The 17,049-nt window shown below is 39.0% G+C and overlaps 1 protein-coding gene across 2 annotated transcripts in view; it reads right to left on the bottom strand.

Moving 5' to 3' along the window:
- Positions 1–2,551: 2,551 nt before the first annotated feature.
- LOC124136569 (protein mono-ADP-ribosyltransferase PARP14-like) overlaps positions 2,552–17,049 on the bottom strand; it is a 32,643-nt gene continuing 18,145 nt past the window's right edge. Inside the window, exons 11-17 of one of the 2 annotated variants that reach the window (XM_048393589.1) lie at positions 16,141–16,374; positions 15,550–15,771; positions 14,071–14,131; positions 11,898–12,040; positions 9,301–9,475; positions 8,080–8,367; positions 2,552–7,969 (exon numbers count right to left, since the gene is read on the bottom strand). In XM_048393589.1, the coding sequence (XP_048249546.1) occupies positions 8,081–8,367; positions 9,301–9,475; positions 11,898–12,040; positions 14,071–14,131; positions 15,550–15,771; positions 16,141–16,374 (1,122 nt within the window). In that variant the 3' untranslated portion in view covers positions 2,552–7,969; position 8,080. Of the gene's footprint in view, positions 8,368–9,300; positions 9,476–11,897; positions 12,041–14,070; positions 14,132–15,549; positions 15,772–16,140; positions 16,375–17,049 lie in introns of both variants that reach the window. The other variant, XM_046502522.2, reaches the window with a different exon arrangement.

The raw sequence follows: 17,049 nt of genomic DNA, 5'->3' as shown, positions 1-17,049 counted from the left end.
TCTAGACTACTAGTTGTCGGACTCCCATTTATTTGGCGTTGTCTGAGAAATCTCAGCCCACCCCCCTCAACTTGAGAAATGAACTCGTTTGTCACGGACGTCATTGGAAGAAATTTCAGCTGTGATGAAAGTATTTTTTCTAATATGAAAACGCTGACGACGTACGTTTCTTAGGAATATATACCGTTATCTAAATCGATAACTATAAACGCTTTTCATGAAGAACTCCAATTTCTACGTTTCTCAACAATATACATTTTTATAGATACTGACGCCAAACGCTTTTGACGACATATGCCACTTCCGTGTCCCGCTTGGAAGACGGTACCACCAATTCGTGGACACTCGTGCTATTCCGGAACACGGCATACCTTCTTGGGCGGAAATAACTACCAGTGGTGACGAATGTGTCCTAACCGACTGATCTTGAACAAATTATTCTACAAGGAAATAGAGAGCGTCAATCATCAATGACCGCCTCCGCACCTTACAGTACAAAGTTATCTATAGGTTTTGCAGCCTTGTCTTCATCAATGCAATTCCTTACAACTCGGGTCATTCCGGGACAAGCTGCAGCACCGGTCACTCTTCTGAACACGATGGGCCATTTCTGCTGCGGTTACGGAAAGGGACGAGGATTTCCGATGATATTTGCATCTTTTCGTTACCTACATTAGTTGCCCAAATTCGACACAACTCGGATCTTCCCGAAAGCGTGTCCCTGAATGACACGAGTTGCAATTGGGTAAACAAATACTAATAACAACAACAATAATAATAATAATAACAATAATTTTTTTGTCATAGAGAAAGGTAATCGGATGATGTACAAGTTTATCCTTTAAAGACACAATGGCAAGGGTATATCTTCAGAAGATATTCCCTGACGCACCGAACACCATTCGTCAGAACGACCTTTCATCCGACCAATCAGAGCGTCGCTTACTAGATCATGAAAGTGACAGTCGGAATGTGATTTCTAATCATGCAGCCTCGAAAACTTTAACTCCGAACGATAGTTACGGGTTTAACGACTGAATCCATACAATCTAGACCATCTATTAGCCATTCCAGAATGTTCTTTTGTTCAGGTTTCAAATTTGTAATCGTGAATTTGTCAAAATATGTTTCGAAGCGTAGTCGCCAATTTGAAATTAGTGCCGTAAAGCACGAGAAAACTGCCTTCTGATTGGTCATTCCATTGGTTGGTCACAGTTCGCGCAAGGTCGGTCTGACGTGACCCGTAATGGGATGTCCTCAGATCTTTGTTTAGCGGTAGCGAGAACTAAGATCTGATTTTAATGAGATTGCCTGCCATATAACTGAAGTAGTGCCGAGTGTTTCGTTAAATAACAACCATTCAATCAACTTAATCAGATAATTGACGATGTGCTGAAACATTCCAGGGGCACTAATCTTATTTGATAGCAGACAATTATATCACACAGAGCTTTACGCATATCACGCTTTCAATATTAAGGTGTTTATGTAAGATGTACCGTGTCCAAAAGTACCAGCTGTTAAAACATATTATGAATGCTTCGTTCAGTGTCTCACAGATCACACAAACACGAACCAGTTTCGAGCTATTGAAATATCAGTGAGCTCAGGAATTCATAGCTATTCACAAGTAACAATTTACTCCTGTATCACACGAGGCTATTCCCGGTGCCGAGGAACCAGTTGAATGAGGGATTCGAACCTACAATCACAGGATACTGAGCCACCTGTGTTCCCCTAATAATCAAATTATTATTCACGAACTGGAAGGGTGATATAGGAATGGGTGCTGTCTGTCTGTCACGTTTCGTTTCCTGAGCAGTTCTCAAAAACCATGAGAGATATCTTAACCAAACTTGGCATATAGATAGGTCTAGTGGTGAATTGGTGCTTTTTCATATTTTGGGAGTTTTGAAAAATATATTTTTCGAATTTCCATGGCAATGACATTGACTTCGACTGCAAAAGGGGGTATTAACAGGGGGTATGAGCGTTTCATGCTTGTTAGTATTACCCCCAACTGTGACGTGAGTGGGTCCCTATATTCCTACTGGACAATGGACGTTTTTAACTAGTGATGCATTGGATGCCATTTTGATTTTGATTTTCGAAATGAAAATCAGAATTGTAACGTAACTGCATACAACATATTTCAGAAGAGATAGGTGTGGAAGCCGTGTTCGGCTAAAACATCATACTGCAAGGCCGTTGTGAACTTTTCAACCTATGAAAATATTGACTAAGATTAAATAACAATTGATGTATATCGACTGCATTAAGCATCTTGACATCTTTTACGCATCAGTGACAATGAAATCCGATGCAATTTTCACTTGTACCATATGTTCCCGTCTTGTTTTTTTGTTTGTGCGTGTAAGTTTCTTGAAAGAATACCTATTACTTTTAGAGATATGATCCGGACGAAAAATGATGACGGCCGGACAATCAAACATACAGACGGACAGCCAGGCAGTTGGACGGACTGACGGACGCACAAGCTTATTACTATGTCCCCCGTATAGCATACCCTGGAGACAATAAGCACAAATTATACACAAAGACCTATTTTATTTCCTGTCAAATGTTTACAACAAAGAATAGGATTTCTTTTGAAAGCTAAGTACAGGCTACAATACACATGTGTAAAGCTTTAACTTTAAAACAGTGTAATGAAACAACATTGTGGAATCTTGACTAAATACCCCAAAAGAAACAAAGTTTTATACATAGATATTTATGAGATCCGCTACTTTGAACAGTATTTCAGTTATACCAGGGCATGTCATCTTACAATGATGCAGGTCCTAGACGTTTAAGTACCACTTTGGAAACCCACATGGGTATGGAGCTGACAAACCTAGAAACACGATCAGGGCACACCATTCATGTGGTTAATATACCAGAGGCCATAAATGGATGACATACCAAAGACAATATATGGTTCACATTCCAGAGATCGTAAATGTTCAACATACCAAAGACCATGTGGGGATTACAAGTTGAATATGCTATAAATCAATCCTGAATGGACCAGTCCCAGGCAGGGTCTAGTCTAGTCATGTGACCCTCTCTCATAGCTGAACACAAGTTATCCATATCATGCAAAAAAAAATATTATTTTAATTTTGTCAAATTGCTTTCTTTAGGAATGTTTTAGACTACAGTGATGTTATTTTATCTGCTCTGGAACCAAACATCACTATTCATCATCGGCCAAAACACAGAAAATGTGGAAATGACTGAGATAAATATAATTTTAATAGGAAACCAAAAAGAAATTAAAAAAAGTTTCATAGTGTTGATAAATCTAGCTCAAATATTTCGGCTATGTCCAAGCAAATATTAAAAAAAAACAATTCTAAACGTACAGCCCCGTCACAATCAAACTTTATATGATAAATAACAACTTGATACATACAATGACAAACATTTAGCAATAAAATATATGCAGAACAAAGCACCATCAAGACAATCTGTACAACTGAACAAAGCACCTTATAGACAATCTGAACAACTGAACAAAGCACCGTCAAGACAATCTGTACAACTGAACAATGTTTTATTTGCTGTACAGATTTTCAAGGGTGAAAATAAAACAAAATTATCCCTATGTACTCAGTTTGATATCAGTTTAATATTGTTAGAAACACCTTGATAACTTGTAGCAAAATAAACATATTTTCAATACAACTTATAAAAATAATAAATCGCAAACTTTATATATTTATTCATCCATTATAAATTCTATAAAGGTTATATATAGGAGTTGCAGTAATATTAAAGTACAAACACTGAGGCGGGGATCCACAACCTGTGACTAGGCAAACAATGTCTCACAAGTTTTATTTTAGATAAATTTAAAAAAATATTTTTTTTACATTTTGCACCACAGGAATTCCCCCAATGCCCAAGCACACACCAGAAAGGGTTGAGTAAATGCAGATATTATATATACACATATATATACACACTTAACATACATGGTCAGGCAAAGACAAGTGTCCCTCCGGGTCGAGTTCTACAGCTCAGGGAGGTTTTCCACCTGTTAGTGAGGTGAAAGACATACAAATTCAATTTCTTGTCTTAAAAGGTTTTTTTAAAGTCAATATATAAAGAAACAAAATTTAAAATATACAATATTGTCAGGAATTAATTAAGGTTTCTTTTCTAAAATATTTTGATCTACTCTTGAACTAAAAATTTAAATATAAATACAAATCCCAAATTAATGTATATTTAATGTTAAACAAGACTATTTTCAACCCAATCTCATTAAAATCAGATATTAGTTCTCGCTATCACTAAACAAAGCTTAGCAGCAGCGAGAACTTAGATCTGATTTTAATGAGATTGTTTTCAACCCCAAACAATATTCTTTAAATAAATTCTTACTCTTCAGATTCGGCTTATTCAAAAAACACAAAACAAACTGGACTGGAATAATGATCATTTCTTTGCCTGGTAGAGTTATCTACCCCTTTTAACAAACTTCCCTGTTATATGAAAACATTTTTTGAGAGATGACAATTGCTACATAGCACACTGGACACACGTTACTGGCCAAGTATTGATACTATTAATACTGACTGATTATTGTGTATTGCAATTACGCAAGGTCAAATGCATGTAATAATGTCAGATTTTAGTCATAAATTTAATGCAACCCACATCCGTGACATCATTCTATTGTTTGAACGCTCCATTATTTTTCAGGAATGGAGAGTTGTTTATCAATCATACATTATCTTGAACTAACATTTCAGTTTTCATTCGGTACTGTTTATTCTTTTATTATTAGCTTATCTTTCTACGATTGCTCATAAATATGGTGTTAACTACTTTCATGCCAGAACATCTTGCTCGATCCTACAAGATCAAGGCCTATCCTCCAAATATGCGGTGTCAAATTGTTAATAATGCTATATATGTATATATCACTGTGTATGTAACCACTGAAACTGGAATAAAATGATTGGAAAAAAACAACAACAAAACATTTCAGTTAACTTCCACTTGGAATAGACGGATATTTTTTTTACATTTATTGACAAGTGAATAATTTCAATTATTTTCCGAAAACATGTGTCGCCAGCGGGGTTTGAACACACATCGTTTGATTTGAGAATGTGTAATTGTCAACCTCAACTACAGCAACACATGAGCGTACAGTGTGAAATTAACTATTAAATATTTTCATAAGTTTGCATAATGCTTTAAAGCTCAAAATAATATGTATATAATATTGTGTTAGAGCATGTTACCTAAACAATGTTCATATTTATAGCAAATAGATAAACCTTTGACGAGAAAAAACAAATCAGGAAAAATATATATCCTTGTTCGGGGGGGTCTAAAATTTCCAATCACTCCCATCAGCATGTATTTACAATGTGCAAGCGATTAATAAATACTAGTTTAGGGCCCCACAAAATTATGTCAAGCCGTGTACCATGCATTGTAAATGTCAGCTCGCGATGGAGCGTGGCGCACGTGCAACAGCGGCAGAGAATAAATTCCTTGTGCCTCACGCAAGAACGACTCACACAGCATAAATACAGTCTACAAAGAGTTCTGGTATATTTTTTAAATATTTTCAACAAGAGAATATTTTGTCAAAGTGAAAAAGTAGGGATATGTTTTAGGTAGGGGAATATCCTCGTAACTCTCAACTCTTAAATATAATGGACCTCTGGCCCTGCGGGGACACTGCTCTATTATTTTAAGGAATGGAGAGTTACTCCGACATTTCCGTCTACTTAATGCATCCATGTCTGAAACACTAGAAGTTCCTATGTCAAGAAATATATAATCAGAGACCATATACCGGTATATGGTCTTTGATATTATGTTCACAAAACAAGGCACTGAGACAAGGTGATGGATGGGAAATGATATTTGATCCAAACATGAATAATAAGTGGGTGTTCATTGAAGTTTTTGATATTTTGGAATCTGATATTACTTTGCTGACCCCTGAAGATCCGGGTTAGAATAGATCTTCAGCAACTCATGCTTCAAGTAAAAGGGGACCAGACTTATGGCACAAGGCACCTAACGGAATCGGTGGTCAGGCTCGCTGACTTGGTTGATGCATGTCATGCCAGCTTATCCTAATTGCATGGATCAATGCTCATGATGTCAATCACTGGATTGTCAGTCAAGACTCTATTTACAGACCGCTGCCATATAGGTGGAATATTGCTGAGTGCGGCATTAAACAAAAAACAAACAAACAAGTTACTTTACAACATAGGTACTCATAAGGATTGCCAAAAAGTGAAATATTGATGAAAGCTGCCAAATCCTTCTATCAGTTTGGTAAACAGTATCCCAATCTCATTAAATCAGATTGTTTAGTCTGATCTGATACCTCTCTGTGTTGAGACCTGAGGACACCTCCATAGAAGGTCACGCCTGGTGAACCCTGAGTGACCTTTGACCACCCAGCTGTCTGAATGAAGGCTGTGTGAGTTCTTGAGCCAATCAGATGTCAGCTTTCTAAAATGACTCAGCTTTATTTCTTTTTGTTAAATGACAAACACACAGACCACAAACATTCTATCGAAGGAGCTTCCATTTGTTGAAGATGCCATGGCACTCAGGGACAACTGGGTGAATAATATTCACAACATTGTAATGGCATGACCTTAATTATTTCCATTTGGACCTGGTCGGTTTTGTTTTTCAAGATACATGTCATGGCACTCATGAACAAGTGGGTGTATAATATTCACAACAATGTAATAGCATGACCTTAAGTATTTTCATTTGGACCTGGTCGTTTTTTTGTCAAGATACATGGCACTCAGAAACAACTGGGGGCTTAATTATTTACATTCAGAACTGGTCGTTGTAGTTAGTTTTTGAGATACAGAAACCTGATAAGTTGGTCTGAACACTTGGTGCTCATACCGAGAATTTAGAGGTCTCAATGCTGATTGGCTGATTAGAAAGTTCACCAGACGCGAGGTGGTGTCCTACAAATTTCTGCAGGCAGAAGGGTATTGTATTGGAGTAAAAGATCTGATATTAATTAATCCAGACAATTTAGTCCAGGATCTACACTGAATGCACCCAGTCCCTTCTAAATGGATTCCAAATAATCAAAATAAATATCAGAGATATTGTTTACCTCAAGTGTTCTGAATACATACCTTTAATTGCATTTTAATGTTTACTCATTAAAGATAATCTGAGACTTCATGTTATTACAACAAAATGGAGATTACTCCAAAAGCAGACATGATTCTGTTTATCTGGAAATTTCTTAATCTTGACAAATTATATATGTTGCATCATACAGACGATTTCCATGAATTACTCGTTTTTCAAATATTAAAGAGATTAAAATTAAAATTCCTACCTGATTATAAGTATCCAGTTGCAGTTAATGAACAACTGAAATATCAACATTATTCTTAGATTTGCTTTACTTCATGGTCACATATATGAAATTGACCTGGCTCAGGTGGGCTTATTCTCAAGCAGACAGACTCTGTCTGCTTGAGAATAAGCCCACCTGAGCCACACCGACTTGTTGTACATTTCAGAACTCCAGGGGAGACCCACAAATCACCTCGGTCGGTAAACGGATAACATCAGTCAGTAAATGGGATAACGTTTGTCAGTAAACGGATAACATCAGTCAGTAAATGGGATAACGTTTGTCAGTAAACGGATAACATCAGTCAGTAAATGGGATAACGTTTGTCAGTAAACGGGATAACATCAGTCAGTAAATGGGATAACCTCAGTCAGTAGATTGGATAACCTCAGTCAGTAAATGGGATAACGTTAGTCAGTAAACGGGATAACATCAGTCAGTAAATGGGATAACCTCAGTCAGTAAACGGGATAACATCAGTCAGTAAATGGGATAAGCTCAGTCAGTAAACAGGATAACCTCAGTCAGTAAATGGGATAACCTCAGTCAGTAAACAGGATAACCTCAGTCAGTAAACGGGATAACCTCAGTCAGTACATGGGATAACATCAGTCAGTAAACGGGATAACCTCAGTCAGTAAATGGGATAACCTCAGTCAGTAAACAGGATAACCTCAGTCAGTAAACGGGATAACATCAGTCAGTAAACGTGACCAGATATGCTGGATATGCTTGTGCATCATGGAATATCACAAATATTTCTGGATTGCTGACACGGTTGACGAGGCAGTCGAAGGCATCATGGGGGGTGCTAGGGTCTTTGGGGGGAGGGTGCCTCATGCCCTTGGTCCCCGCGGTGAACTCCCCAGTGAGCACCTGGGCCTGGTACATCCGCTTGTGACCCTGCTGGTCTTTCTTGGAGTACTGGTCTTGGGCGGAATACTTGGAGTTGAGTGCGAAGTAGACACCCTCACCGTACATCACTGGAGAAGGAATAGAGGAGACTGTAGTAATGGTTTCATAGAGACAGGCATCTCAGTTAGTTTGTCATCACTAGTCCCATCCAAGATTTTGTTCTTGTTTCAGGATTTGTTAAATGTGGATCCATTGCCAACCTGATTGCAAACACTGAATGACAAGGCCCTGTAGCTCACCTAAATATCTTTTTTAGTTTTTGCAACATTAGATCTTGAAGATGTACAATGCATATACATTGAATTACACATTAATACAATAAAACTAAATTTGGAGGGTCAAAATCTAAATTATTTTTAAAGTTGCAGCCTATATGGTACAAGTGAAGGTCAAAATACACAAATACGCACTTATTTTTAGTCATACTTAATGCTTATCAAATTTCAAAGTGCTACATTTAACAATGGCTGAAAATGGGCAAAACAGGAAAATGATATTTTTAATATGGCTGACATGGCAGCCATGTTTAAAATAAGACCCAAGTTTAAGGGCAAACTTTAGAGAGACCTTTGCTCGTATTTTGTTAAAGAATTAGATTTTGTGTTGGGGAAAACTCAGAAATGTGACATTAATTACTACAGCAGGGTAAAAGTTTATAACAGGGAAAGCAGCTATTATGTTCAGAATTGGAAGCTCGGAGCTTCTATTTGTAGATCTAGTGTCATAGGTCTAATGGCTTCCAAGGAGACGCCATAAAGGGAAACATCTGGATAGATGGAATGTTGTTGCGAAATTAGCAATCCTGAACTTTCAGTTAATGAAAACTGAAATAAATCTATATTTTTTTAACCATTTGTGGCACCAATCCCCTGCAGTACATAAACTGTATGACTATTTCAGCATCAGCATCCATCACAAGTCAGGGAAGGGTGCAATGATGTGACCTTGAATGCATATTGCTAATGGAAGTCAAACCGACCTGGAGCCTATGATGGTCTTACCATTCTTGTTGCAGAAGTTGCGGTTGAATCCCCTCATGTTGATGTTGATGGTGACATCCTCACTGGTGCCGTGCCACAACATCCGCTCATTCTGAAGACCAGGCCTATCCACCTCCAGCCTCTGCTTCATGGCCATGTATTGGATGTAGAGTGTCCGGTTCTGGACCCGCTCAATCTGAAACGTTATATGACCAAGTTAACTCAAATCTCATTAAAATCAGATCTGACCTGTGAAGATTCCGGGGTAGAATAGTTCTTCAGCAACCCATGCTTGCCATAAAAGGTGACTATGCTTGTCGTAAAAGGCGACTAACGGGACTTGGTTGATGCATGTCATCGATCCCAATTGCGTGGATTGATGCTCATGATATCAATCACTGGATTGTCTGTTCCAGATTCGATTATTTACAGGCCGCCGTCATATAGCTGGAATATTGCTGAGTGCGGCGTTAAACAACAAACCAACAACAACCAACAATAAAATCAGATCTCAGTTCTCGCTGCCGCTAAACAAAGATCTGAGGACATCCCATTCCGGGTCACGTCAGACCAACATTTCGCGAACTCTGACCGACCAATGGAATTACTGACAAGAAGTCCACATTAGCCAATCAGAAGGCAGCTTTCTCATGCTTTACAGCTCTAATTTCAAATTGGCGACTACGCTTCGAAACATATTTTGACAAGTTCTCGCTTAAAAATTTGAAACCTGAACAAAAGAACATTCTGGAATGGCTGATATATGGTCTAGATTGTATAGATTCAGTCGTTAAGCCCATAACTATCGTTCGGAATACCCCATGTTAAAGTTTTCGAGGTTGCATGATGAGAAATCACAATTCGACTGTCACTTTCATGATCTGGTAAGCAACGCTCTGATTGGTCGGATGAAAGGTCGTTCTGACGTGACCCCTAATGGGATTTTAATGAGTTTGAGATCAAATCATAAGAACAGTCTTCTTTTCTTCCTGCTGAAGTTTTTTAATTTTTCTGTGAAGGGAAATAGCTTCAAGGCAGGTCAGGATAGGATCTGTTTGTTTTGTTTCTTGTTTAACACAGAACTTGGCAATATCACCAGTATATGATGCCGATCTGTAAATAATGAAGTCTGGACCAGATAAACCAGTGATTGATATTATGAGTAATGTTCCACACAGCTGGGGTATGATGACACTAGGTGAACCAAGTCGCCGAGCGTGTCACCTTATCCCTTCAGTTGAATCTTACCATAAGAGTGAGTGAGTGAGTGAGTATGGTTTTACGCCGCTTTTAGCAATATTCCAGCAATATCACGGCTGGGGACACCAGAAATGGGCTTCACACATTGTACCCATGTCGGGATCCGAACCCGGGTCTTCGGCGTGACGAGCGAACGCTTTAACCACTAGGCTACCCGACCGCCCCTCTTACCATAAGAATGGCAGCTGGTTGCTACACTAAATTACTGTCGAAAATGCTATGAAAATAGCATATATTGAAATAACGCAAATCTACCTAATCTAGCCTATCCTAACTGACAATGTAATAAGCCTTAAAATGTACTTTTACAGGTAAAATGATGATAAACTTTGTAAATATTTGTGTGTTGTCATGCAAGTATGAAACGGCCTATAACTAACCTGAGGTAATTACCTAACACCTGTCCTGAGGTGATGACCTCACATCAACAAATGTCACCTGAGTTGGCGCATATTTCTATAGTCCGTTTCACGCTTCTTTTATTTGACTAAATAAATCTGAACTTGCTGTTTTCTTTCGAATGTTTGTAAATTGTGACTGAAATACTTCACACCACAAGTAGGTCGATTGGTAATTATTGATATAACAATAGCAACAGTCTGTGAATACTTCTATCCTTTTTTAACGAGAAAAAGCATTTTTCGAGCATTTTTGATAGTACTTTAATCAAGAATCCCCATTGAGGGTCAATATGGGAAAGGAAGTATATTAAAAAATGCATGAAAGGGTGGTGAGGTGGCCTAGTGGTTACAGCGTTTACTCACGACTTGGGTACAATGTTTGAAGCCCATTTCTGTGGTCCCCTACCATGATATTGCTGGAATATTGCAAAAAGCAGCATAAAAGTATACTCACTCACTTAATACGTGAAGTCCATTATCAGTGTGTACTAGTGCTGGGATGGGTAACTCGGGTACTCGGGTCGGGTGGAGACTGAGTAGGACCCGGGTACCCGCAGGACTACCCAGACCTGTGGTTAGTCACGTGATATATTGTTTAATGACAAAAATTATCTAGAACCCTATGGTTACACTACTAGTCACTAATGTTCGCATTTCTTTCTGACTATGCACACATTCCTTCTGATTTTTCATATGGTTGAATAAAGATATAACTTTATTCAACTTCAGTGTATGAATGATCAGATTGTTTAATGCGTGTATCTAAATACTTATTAGGCAGGGTTATGATAAAAATGTTCCCAATCAGACATTTTGAGACATCTCCTGAGACCTACAGCAGGTACCCGTGTAGGGTCGGGTAATAGGGGGTGGGTACCCGGGGAGTAAATTTGGACTCGTCCCAGCCCTAGTGTCTACTGTCAATCTATGCTTGATAATCCACAGTTAGGTACTTACAGACACGATGGTATGTGATCCCATCGACTGACCGAAGTGAGTCGCCACATCCTGGTATTCCTGGGTTCCTGGCGTGACCGGGATCACTTCGAAGTAGGTGTCATGGGCCATGGGAGTCCACTCGGGGGGACACAGCAGGTTTTCTTAAACAACAGGAAATACAGGAGTTGTTTCACACCTTAATACAATATATGATGTTTGATTGTTTTGATTGTTTCACGCAGCACACAGCAGTATTCCAGCTATATGACAGTGGCCTGTAGGGGGCACGAGTGGCCCAGTCGTCTAAGGCGTTGCGATTTGCTGTGCAGAGTTGCGTCCCTTGGGCACGCCAGAAACCTATGATTGTGGGTTGGAATCCCGGTGAGGCCCCGATTATGTTTCTAGGTTTGTCAGCACCATACCCGTGCTCGTGGGTTTCACCAAAGTGGTAAACGTCTGAGACCTGCATCACTTCGGGCTTTCCTCCCACATTAAGCTGATACTCCGCGATATAACTGGAATAGTGTTAAAAGCGGCGTAAAACCCAACTCACTCACTCACTCAGTGGCCTGTAGACAATCAGGTCTGGACGGATCCACAACAATCAGGGTACGATGACAGGCTGTCAGCCAAGTCACAAATCTGACCATCCAATCATTTGGTCACCTCTGCCGACAAGCATAGGTTGCTGGGGACCAATTCTAACACTGAATCCCCATGGGGACCGTCAGTATGATGCCGGAATAACTTAAGTGAGTGAGGGAACAGTTTAATGCCACAGTCAGCAATATTTCATCCATGTCACAGTGGCCTTGTCAGAAGCATGAACAGTCCTGGCAAACCAGTGGTTGATAGCATGAGCAACAATCCACTTTGTTAGGGCATGGTGACATACACTCAGCCAGGTCAAACATTTGTTCATTCTACCTAACTTCACTGGCCTAGAATCCCAACAGGTCACGATAATCAAACAATTTCATTAAAATCTGATCTTTTACTCAAATACGATACCTCATGCATGAATATTTAACAGCTTCACTGTAGGAGGGTGCAGTTGGGGACCCTTCTAATCAGCCAATCAGTGCTGATGTTTCTTAATCTTCTGTACAAGGGAGAAATGCAGCCAGCATACTAAATTTCTGTATCTCAAGAATGAACTAAAATGACCAGTTCCAAATGGAAATAATTAAGGTCATGCCATTACTTGTTGTGAATATTTCATACACCCAGTTGTTTCTGAGTGCCACGGAATGGGAGCTCCTTCGAAGGAATGTTGTTAAAACAAAAATTTGAATGGAATTAATGGAGGTGCAAAGCTGAATTGTATTAGAATCTGGCATCAGATTGGCTCACGGACCAACAAACCCTTCATTTAGATTGGGGGTCAAGGTCGCTCAGGGTTCACCTGACACATCTTCCCGAGGCAAGTGAGTTAACTGACTATAAAAGTCCAGTTTCTACCCTTGCCGAACTAGGCTGGTATTATGGAGTTACATTTTGGCTGGGCTAACAAGTCTATGCATAGTCCAATCAAAATTGCGCACCGAAATCGAAATCCGATTCGTAAAGTGTCATGCAGATTTCGGTCGACTGCAGGATTTGCAAAGCATGTGCACCGCTAAATCGATATTTTCTATATCTTTTCATGCTTTTAATCAAGGTGCTCACGTGATTTGATGCACTTCGCGATGTAAGACTCGTTTGATCACAATATAGATCTTGAATATTGATCAGATCGTCTTGACTGGGCGCCACCGTTTTGTTTGAATCAAATGCAAGTGATACGAGAGGTTGAATCTGATTGGTCAATAGGAGAAAATAGAAAAGACATTACTGGTAATAGCCACTGGTGGCACTACGATTGAACCCAGGAATTCCAGCCTAGTTCGGCAAGGGTGGAAACTGGACTTTTAAAGTCAGTAAACGCTCTTGCCTCGGGAAGATGCACCTGAGATGACTTGTGGAGGTTTCCTCAGATCTTCAGGCAGAGAAGTATCATGTAGGAGTAATATATCTTATTTATTTGAAATATTTGACTATGGCACACAATCTTTCTAACACAAGGACACATTTGATATAACTGAATGACTGCTTCAAAGTGCTTTTATTAGCTTTAGATTCCTGTCCAAAAGAATTGTTTCCATGTAGTCTCCAGAACACATTATTTGGTATTGCCTTCGGAGCTCCTTACCTGCAATAGAGGGAGTGGCACTGACAGGTTGCGCACCACCGGCGCCGGCACTCTCCAGGGCCTGGAACATCCCACACAGCACACTTGGTACAGTCTGTACTAGTAGTCAACATGCCCCTCCCCTCTAATAGCAGCCTTACTCATTTACCATTTTCAACGTAATAAGCGCCCAGGGCACTCTCAAAATTAGGGGGCTGTTATAAGAATATTATTGTAGTGAAAAGAACAGAGTTGAAAGATTGTTAATTTCGAGATTTATGCTGACAGCCTGAAATGTTTATTTATGACAGATATATTTTTCCAGATTTTAATTGCCCATAATTAAGGGTGCATTTAACACATGAGTATGTATTATACATGAATTAAAAAGTCTTTTGTACATTGATCAATCGGAAGGGGTGCTAATTGGGATTGTTCACTAGCCAACATATTAGCAAATATTGCTGTGGGTGCTTATAAGAGCAGGGCGCTTATTACGTCGAATACGGTAGTACTTATTTAATTGTTTTATTGTATGTTCTAAGGTCCAATCATGTTGGATTTATTTCTCTTGAGTTCAAGCAGTATTTCAACCATCAAACCATAAAATATCTTTTAAAATTTCTGTATCTTTTCCTGTTCTTCTGCTGCAAATTCACATTTTATGTTACAAGTTTAAACATGTGTAAAAAAATAACTGACCTCCCTAAAAATCCCAACCTACCTACCCTAATTTTGAAGGAAGTGTAATCGGAACCGCAGCTAAATTTCTGTTTGGCCTTATAAAACAGTCCCTATGACCTTGACACATATCCTTAGAGCGTGAGATGTTTTTTACAAGAGGGCAGCTAGTCCATATTAATACATATCATTTTGGTTTTGAGACATCATAATTATTTTTCAAGAATAATCGGGTTCATCTGATAAAATTGCACCTACTTTTTTCCAGGTGTGTATTTTATATACTGTCTTCCATGTTATCCTCTACAGACTATTCAATAGGCAACATCATATTTCTTATTATAATCTTCTAAAATATGGTATTGATATTATCTGAAAATTATTTTTTTTAAAACTGAAATATAGTTCTACTATTCAAATAGTTCTACCCTGATTGCAACAGTGTTTTGAACTGTTGTAATACATCAGGCCCCCAACTGTTACTGTAATAGTAACGGATCCTGACATGGCTAAGGGACACAACCCTGCAGAGCATGGATCATAGGGCTGCCTGTGATCATGGATTATATTTGAGATCTTAATCAATCCACCTTCTTGTTGATTAAGCCAAGTGGTTAAGCGTTCGCTCATCATGCCAAAGACCCAGGTTCGATTCCCCACATGGGTACAATGTGTGAAGCCCATTTCTGGTGTTCCCGACGTAATATTGCTGGTATATTGCTAAAAGCAGCGTAAAACCATACTCACTCACTGAATGTTGATTAATGGCGTGTATCATTTCAAAGCCCCACGTTGTGTTACTGCTCAACAGTATCTCACCTGTATATTTTTCGAATCTTCTGGACGAACAACAATCCTGGCCTCAGCCAATGAACACGCAGGATTCCGGGCACCAAAGTTACGTATAGTCTCAAACACCCACTTTGTGACATACTGAGGTGGATATTTCAGAACTCCAGAGCCAAGGATCGGGATGGCGATGCTTGAATGGATTCCCTGACATGCTGTCTTCAGACACAAGTGGATCACATTCTTGAATGCCTGAAATAAATAAATAGATAAATAAATAAATAAATAAATAAATAAATAAATAAATAAATAAATAAATAAATAAATAAATAAATAAATAAATAAATAAATAAATAAATAAATAAATAAATAAATAAATAAATAAATAAATAGATAAATATTACTCAAAAATGTAATGAGGTACTGGGCTCTCATCGAAGTGGCACTCCCAACTTAGGTATTGGCTAAAAATAGATATCAATCTGTCACAAAACAAATAGAGTTAAAAGAGAATTCCAAGCTCCACACATGGTAGTGTTGTCTTTGCGATGCCTTCAATGTGGACGAAAAGAGGCAATGCTGTGAGGAGTTTTCAAAAATACATGTGCACAAACATCCTACCTTCTCCAGCTCTGCATCATCAGGTTTCCAATCATTCAGCGTTATGTGGAAGATCTGCTTGCAGCTCATCTTGCCTCCACTCGTCACAGCGACTTCTTCTGGCTTGATTCCATTGGGGTACGTCTGCTTGCACTCACCCTGGATTGTCTCCCCTGCGGCTGCCAGGACTGCTCTCGTCAACGGGCCGCTAGACAGGTTCAAGTTCGGGGTGCATGAGTTAACAACCACGTCTACCTGAAATGGGGAACAAATGCACCATAACTAGTTATCCGTGGATGGTACCGGTAGGTTCTCGGGTCAGGTGGCCACTGTTTGTTTGTTTGTTTGTTTGTTTGTTTGTTTTTTAACGCTGCACTCAGCAATATTCCAGCTTTATGACAGCGGTCTGTAAATAATCGAGTCTGGACCAGAAAACCAGTGATTGATATCATGCGCATGGATCCACGCAATTGGGATACGATGACACCAAGTAAGCGTGCAGGTCATGACAATAAAATTGACTACTCTCCCATGGACAGAAGACTGTTAAGAAGAGGTTGATGTGACAAGTCGATACTAGAATTCTCTAAAACTGTTTGATTGAAGTTAATTACAAACAAATATACATGTCAAGCAGGTAAGCGTGACCAAATCATCCATTCTCAGGCTTGACATTTTGCTGTTACCATTTTCACAGTCATCGGGTACCACACATAAGGACACACTAATATGTGCTATTGAACTCATCTACTAAAGTACTCATGGAAATGAAAAAAAATATGTTTTGCTGGATTTAATAATCGACACAAAGCATTACGTAGATGTAAATACGAAATAACAAAACAACTGGAAAAGTACTAGTCTGGATTTGCTAGTTTTATCTCAGTGCTCAATACAAAATGTACTTTACAGGAGGTAATTTGTAGGCAC

The sequence above is a fragment of the Haliotis rufescens genome, unplaced genomic scaffold (genome assembly GCF_023055435.1).
Source record: "Haliotis rufescens isolate VD_foot unplaced genomic scaffold, xgHalRufe1.0.p SCAF_12, whole genome shotgun sequence".
NCBI lineage: Eukaryota > Metazoa > Mollusca > Gastropoda > Lepetellida > Haliotidae > Haliotis > Haliotis rufescens.
The sequence above is the reverse complement of the archived record's forward strand: the minus strand, read 5'-3'. Positions and strand labels throughout refer to the sequence as shown.